General features: G+C 49.9%; 1 protein-coding gene across 1 annotated transcript in view; it reads left to right on the top strand.

Annotated features, from left to right (window-relative positions):
- Nucleotides 1–1,174: 1,174 nt before the first annotated feature.
- The window catches only part of PMM1 (phosphomannomutase 1), an 11,244-nt gene continuing 5,394 nt past the window's right edge, over nucleotides 1,175–7,024 (top strand). Inside the window, exons 1-3 of the mRNA XM_023728918.1 lie at nucleotides 1,175–1,267; nucleotides 5,755–5,872; nucleotides 6,271–6,287. Coding sequence (XP_023584686.1) covers nucleotides 1,181–1,267; nucleotides 5,755–5,872; nucleotides 6,271–6,287 — 222 coding nt within the window. The 5' untranslated portion in view covers nucleotides 1,175–1,180. The remainder of the gene's footprint in view (nucleotides 1,268–5,754; nucleotides 5,873–6,270; nucleotides 6,288–7,024) is intronic.

Genomic DNA, 7,024 nt, shown 5'->3' with positions numbered 1-7,024 from the left:
GCCTGACAGCGTTGCCCCTGTGCAAAACGTTTAACTTTTCAAACCACAGGGAGGAAATGTATTATTCAATAAAAAGTGTTAAGACAACTGGGTAGCTATGTGGAACAAAATAATCTCACACCTTATACCAGGATAAATTCCAGATGAATCATGGATTTAAATGTAAAATAATAATAATATGCCATTTAATGGGGAATTAGGGGTGGAAAGGAGGAGTGTGCTGTCATGGCGTATCTGTCCTCAGGACAGATTTCTAAAAGTGGAATTGCTGGCTCAAAGGGTCTGCACATGTTTAAGGCTTTTGACACATGTAGTAACTGTTGAATCCGTAATGGCGTCAGTAGCATCTATACTAGGTCTCCGTTGGTGCGGTGCCTACTGTGTGCCAGGTTGTGTGTGGGCTCTTCTACATTTATTATTTCTGTTCATCTGCAAAGCAACTCTGCAAAGTAGGTGGTTTCTTTCTATTTTCCAGATGCAGACCCAAAGCCTTAGAGGGGTGAAGTGGTTCGTCCGAAGTAGAGGAGCTGAAAAACAAAGAACAACAAAAAAAAGTAGTGGAGCTGAGATGTCAACCCAGAACTGACTCCACAGTCAACGTGATGCTTAGTTATGAATAGAGGGATCTGGGAATGTTTCCTGAAGCCGGTGTTCCGTGAGCTGGGCCATACGGGTTGGAAAGAATGACAGGAGGAGTAAGGGTCAGAGAAGGCCACTGGCAAAGCCCAAAGCCTGAGCAAAAGCCATCAAGGGATTTCTTAAAAGCCAACTAGGGTAAAAGATCAGACATGAGGTGATGAGTCATAGAGTGATCGCGGGCGAGGAAGAGTCGGGGGTTGACCAGGCTCTCTGAGTCCCGCCCTCGCCCCGCCTGGCACTGCGCTGCGGTTTGAGGCCCCCGCCCAGTCCAGCCCCTTCTCCCCCCGGGGCTATCAAACGATCCCGGCGAGCCCCAACTCTGTCCCCGCCTCTCTCTTCCGGGTTCACTCCTCCCTTCCTGCCCTCTCCTGCCCTCTCCTGCCCTGTCCGGGGCAATCCCTCGCCCACCGAGATCAGGCCCTGGCCACGCCCCTTCATCGTTTGGCCCAATCAGGCCCAGTTTTCTGTCCCCTCTTCCTCCTACTCTCGGGGCTAGGGCGCGTGCAACCCGCGACTCCGCCTTGCGCGCGAAGGTGCAGCCATGGCAGTCACCTCCGAGGGCGCCCGCCGGAAGGAGCGCGTCCTCTGCCTGTTTGACGTGGATGGGACGCTTACGCCGGCTCGCCAGGTAGGGTGCAAGCTCCCACAGGGAGTAACACGCCGACACTCCTAGGCCGAATGTGTTGGCCTGCAGCAGCGTGACCCCGGACACCCCGGGACCGAATGTGAGATGCAGCGGTACCCGGGCCCTGACACTCCGGGTCCACCCGCCGCCAGTGATGGGGACCCAGTCCCCCAGGCCACAGCCTCCGAGCGTCGGCGCCCACGTTCTGCCTGGAAGCGGCGGGGCTGGATAAGGTTCTGGAGGGAGGCGGCTGCGAGCGAGAGCCCGGCTCCCCTTGCTCCGAGAGGCTTCCACACGCCGAGGCCTGGCCCCGGGATGCCCTTGCCTCCCCAGCAGTGGCACCTACCCCGTTTCAGCCCTAGGACACACGAGTAACCTGAAGCTGGTATCTGAACCCGGTGTTCCAGGCAGGGCTGGGCGCGCACCCAAGCGTCAGAGTCGCCATCTGGTGGGGGGCATGGGGCCTCGGAGCCATCCCACCCCGAGCTTTGCAGGCCTGGGTGTGGGGCTAGTTTCTCAAGGCCCTTCTGCACTTTATCCCCACACCCAGTCAGGCTGGAGGACATCTCCTGCGGATCTGGGATGAGTTCATGGGCTCCGCCCACTGGAGGCTAGAGCCCCAGGCCCAGGCTGGTCTCAGTGTGGACATTGAAGTGCACACAGGGTGGGAGTTAAGAGTGCAGTTTTCCTTCTAAAGGCATCTCACCCTGTTGACCCTCCAACCTCTGCACCACGCTCAGTTTTTCTCCCTTTGGAGCTCATCCTGGATGAGCTCCCCCAGACCTACCCTCTCAAACTAGACCATGGATGAGTAGGCCTCTCTCACGCCCACCCTGTGGGTATTCCACCCTCAGTCTGGAGGCCACAGGATCCACCAAGTGTGCTCCGGAGGCAGGAGCTGGAGATGAGTTAATTTATCCTCTTAGCCTGAGTGCCCCACCCCTACCTCAACTGCAGAGATTGCCCCTGGGGCTCTGGGAGGAAATCAGATAGGCCCCGCCCTCCAGCAGCTCCCAGCGCGGAGCGGAAGATGGCAGAGGTGGATTGAGGGCTGCAGGGCTTGGGCACAGTCCCGCCGCTCCCTCTGACCTCTTGCACTACTGACACAACAGTGTGAATGAGGAGAGCCTGTTACCTCAGTCCCTGGTCGGGCCCTGTGCTTAGGGCTTTTTAAAAGTTAATTTTTAATTATACACATATTCATGAACACGTTCTCCTTGTAAAGAAAGAAAACAGAAAGCTAAAGTCCCCTCTGACAATGCCACAATCCCAGTCCCAGCCCCCTTCCCAGCAGAAATGGTTGTGTGGTGTGGCTTCCTTCCAGATTTAACCCGGATCTCTCTTTGCCCAGATGAAATATTAAGCATTGTTTGTGCTACCACTTTCTTTTTTTAAAATAAGTGGTATCATACTGTATGTCCCTTTCTGCAACTTACTTTTAACAATTAACGGCAGATTTTGAACTCTCCCATGCTTGAAGGATGTTGTATGCCTTCAAGTCCGTCCCGACTCATTATGGCCTTATAGGGCAGGGTGGAACTGCCCCAAAGTGTTTCCTAGGCTGAAATGTTTATGGGAGCAGATCTCCAGGTCTTTTCCTGCCCCGAGTGGATGGTGGGTTCAAATTACCAACCTTTAAGCAGCCAAGGCCTTAACCATTGTGCCACCAGGCTCCTTGTTGGAAGGATCCAAACTAAACCCAACCCGTTGCCATGAAGTCGATTCCGACTCATGTGGACCCTATATAGGAAAGAGTAGAACTGCCGTATAGGGTTTCCAAGGCTGTAATCTTTATGGAAAGGAGCCCTGGTGGTGCAGTGGTTAAAGCAGTCAACAGAAAGGTTGGCATTTGGAAACCACCAGAGCGGTTGGAAACCACCAGCAGCTCTGCGAGAGAAAGATGTGGCAATCTGCCTCCATAAAGATTTACAGCTTTAGAAACCCTATGGGGCAGTTCTTCTCTGTCCTATAAGGTTGCTATGGGTCAGAATTGACTCAGCGGCAGTGGGTTAATCTTTATGGTGGTGCGTTATTCTGTGAATCCACAATATAGCATTTCAGGGTAGGTATGTACCATTTTCCAATTGTCTTAGTTTTCTAGTACTGCTGTAACGGAAAATGCCACACATGGGCAGCTTTAAAGAAAAGAAATTTAGTTTCTCACAGTTTAGGGGGCTAGAAGTCCGAATTCAGGGCTTGAACTAGAGGGGAAGGCTCTCTCTCTTTTGGCTCTGGGGGAAAATCTTTGTCCCACCTTCTGTAGCCCTGGTGTTTCTTCGTTCCTTTCCACTCTCCGGTGGCAGCTATCTTTCCCCCATTTGCACTTGCTTCTCTCTGTGTGTAATCTACTCTTTTTATACAGGCAGTCCCCAGATTAGGAATGAGTTCTCTTACTAAATCTGGCTTTAAATCGAATTTGTATGTAAGTTGGAACAGTTAGGTATAGTTCATGTCTAAACTCAGTTAAACGTTTGTCTTAATATATAGTGTATGTTTCTATGCATAAAAAAAATTAAAGAAACACTTCCAGATACACTAAAATATCTTTAATAACAATATGGTAATAATAATAATAATGTTTTAATGTGTGTTGCAAAGAAGCACCTGTTCATTATTACAAACCATTGTATTGATTTAGGAATAATATTGGAGTTATTATTCCCTCTCCTTGAGCATAGAGAATGTGACCCCGCTGGAGCTGGGCTCACGAGGACTCACAGAGACACATCAGCTGGGCCCTGAGGTATAAAGACAATAGCTAAGATAATCTTGGAAAATAACTTTTAGGGAAACTTTCACATAAAGCCAATGAAACAGAACACAAAAGACTTCCTGCTCTTTTTTCTGTTAGCATTTAGTGAATAGAAATTTGTTGGACCAGTGAAGACCCTCCTGACTCTTGTTACTGAGACCTGTACCAATGATTGTTAAGAAAGACAATTCAAGATGTAGGATCCCAGTTTCTAGCCAATCTGAAAAGGCTAAGCTTTCAATGATTTTGCCCATTTGTAATGTTAATATATACTGATGGCTCTGTAACTGATCTTTGGACTCAGGCAGACATGGCTGTGGCAGCATGCTTGTCCGTATTCCCATTCTTGCCTGTTCTGTAATATTCTTTGGACTCAGGGCAGACATGGCTGTGACGACAGCATGCTTGTCCGTTTTCCTATTCTTGCCTAGTCTGTGATATTCTTTGGACTGGAACAGACATGGCTTTAGCAACATGCTTGTCCGTTTTCCCACTTTTGTCTGTTCTGTGATATTTCCTTGGACTCAGGCAGACTTGGCTCTGGCAGCATGGCTGTCTGCTTCCCACTTCTGCCCTTTTGAATATATGCTGAATAAAACTTTCTTTTTGCTTTAATAGACTTTGTGATGTTTTTTCCCCTACAACAGTATGTACCTCAAATTTTTAATATAATAGGTTTTACAGAGGCTGGGGGTTGGGTTGTAACTACGCAACCTGGGGACTGCCTGTATCTCAAGTCATTAGGTTTAAGACACACTCTATGCTGTTAATGGCCTCGTTAACATAACAAAGAAAACCCTATATTCCCAAATGGGATTACATCCACATGTATGGGGGTTAGAATTCCAACACATATTTTGGGGGGACACAATTCAAGCTGACATGCATTTAAGTTGTTTGCAGTTTTTCACCATTATAAACCATACCCTGGTGAACTTCCTTATACACCTGGGCAAGAGAAGTGGGAATTCTGGATGACAGGGTATGTACGCTTTAAATTTTAACTCAGTCTTGACAAATTGCCTTCCAAAATGACTGCCAGTTTACACTCTCACCAGCAGCCTTTGGGAGTTCCTGTTTTCCCCCCATCCTTGTGTACTCTAGAGATGGTCAGCTGTTTTAATTTTTGCATATCTGAATGAATGAAAAAATGGGTTACGACTCATTAGTTTACGTTTCCCTGGTGGGGTATCTTTTCACATGATTACTCACCAGTTGGAGTCCCTGGGTGGTGCTAACCTTTTTGGAGGTTCAGGTTCACCTAGAGGTGCCTCAGAAGAAAGGCCTGGGGATCTACTTCTGAAAAATCAACCACTGAAAATCCTATGGAGCACGGTTGTACTCTGACATACGTGAGTCTTTAGTCAACTCTCCTGGATTTTGGTTTACTCACCGGTTAATTGCTTATTCATTTCCAAGCACTTTGGATGCATTATCTCCTTTAATCCTAACTTGGGACCCCTTCCCCAGGTGGTTACTCTGCTGTGATCCCCATTTTATAGATGAGAGACCTGAGGCCCAGAAAGGCTAAGCCATTTGCTCAAGGTCATGCTCAAGGTCATCTGCTAGTGAGGGTCTTGAGCCAGTGTTTGAACCCGAGTACCTCCAGTCCTGAGGTCTGGGCTCTAACCCTTGCGGTGCCTCAGGTCCAGGGGTACACGGGCTCCCTGGATTCTGAGGACCAAGTGGGGGTCCTAGGCGTGCTGACAGCTGGAATCTTTTGTCCCCCTGCCCCCAGAAAATTGACCCAGAGGTGGCTGCCTTCCTGCAGAAGCTGCGCAGTCGGGTACAGATTGGCGTGGTGGGCGGCTCTGACTACTCCAAGATTGCTGAGCAGCTGGGCGAGGGGGATGAAGGTAGGAGCGGGCCAGAGCCAGAGCTGCAATCAGGTTGTGGGGTGGAGCCACTGGAGAGTTTGGGGGATCACTGGACCAATGTGCCTTCAAAGACCCAGTCCTGCTTCTGTGGGGCAGAGAGAGTGGGGAGGGGTCAGCCTCATTCAACAAACACTGAGCACCTCCCGTGTGCCAGGCAGGGTGCTAGGCTCTGGAGAAACAGCAGGGAACCCAGCAAGCAACATCCTGCCCTTGTGCAGTTTCTATTCTCAGTGCTTTTCTTGTGGATAGAGCCCCCCTTATCATCCCTGGTGGGTCTTGATTTTTCTCATCTTTAAAATGGGCGTTATCAATAATAGCTTCCATTTACTGAAAAATGACCACGTGTGAATTTACTTAACCCTCTCACCACATTTTAGGATGGCATGGTTATCCCATTTAACAGAGGGAGACTCGGAAGTCACCCAGGAAGTGGTTTGGAGCCCAGAGCGCCTGGTCTTAGCTCAGTTGAGGCTAGTACCTTCAGTTTCCCCTTTTCTCTACCCCACCTTGTTTATTCCATCAGCAAGTCCAAAACTATATCCCTGTCTGTCCATGTCTCTGTCTCCACTGCCCCACCATAGTCCAGGTGATCACCTCCCACCCACATCCCCTGCTGCCCACTCCAGCTACTTGCTACAGCCAGAGCTGAAAAACACTGTCCCCACTGTGCAGTCAGCCTTGTGAACACAGTGTGATGGAAACCCGTCAGAGGAGCTGTGGGAGCACAGAGTGGGAAATGGCGCCCTCTGCTGGGAAGTCCGGAAAGGGTTCCAGAGGAGGGAGCTGGATCTTGGAGGATGAATGGAGGGGAGGCCCCGGGGAGGGCATTCCAGGCAGAAAGACGTGCATGAGGCGAGGCCTGGAGGTGTGACTGGCTTATGTGGGAGAAAACAAAGCTGCAGGGGAGAGGAGGCTGGGGAGGCAGGTCAGGATGGAGCAAATGGGCTTTGAATGCCAAGCCAAGGAGTGTGAGCTTCATCTGGATGGCGCAAACGCTTAAGAACTTGACTACTAACTGGAAGGTTGGTGGTTCTACCCCACCCAGAGGCACCTTGGAAGAAAGGTCTGGCAGTCTGCTTCTGAAAGTTCACAGCCAAGAAAACCTTACGGAGCAGTTCTGCGCTGCATGCA

Source organism: Trichechus manatus, unplaced genomic scaffold (assembly GCF_000243295.1).
Source record: "Trichechus manatus latirostris isolate Lorelei unplaced genomic scaffold, TriManLat1.0 scaffold00027, whole genome shotgun sequence".
Classification (NCBI taxonomy): domain Eukaryota; kingdom Metazoa; phylum Chordata; class Mammalia; order Sirenia; family Trichechidae; genus Trichechus; species Trichechus manatus.
Note: the sequence above shows the minus strand (reverse complement) of the source record. Positions and strands in the feature narration are given on the sequence as shown.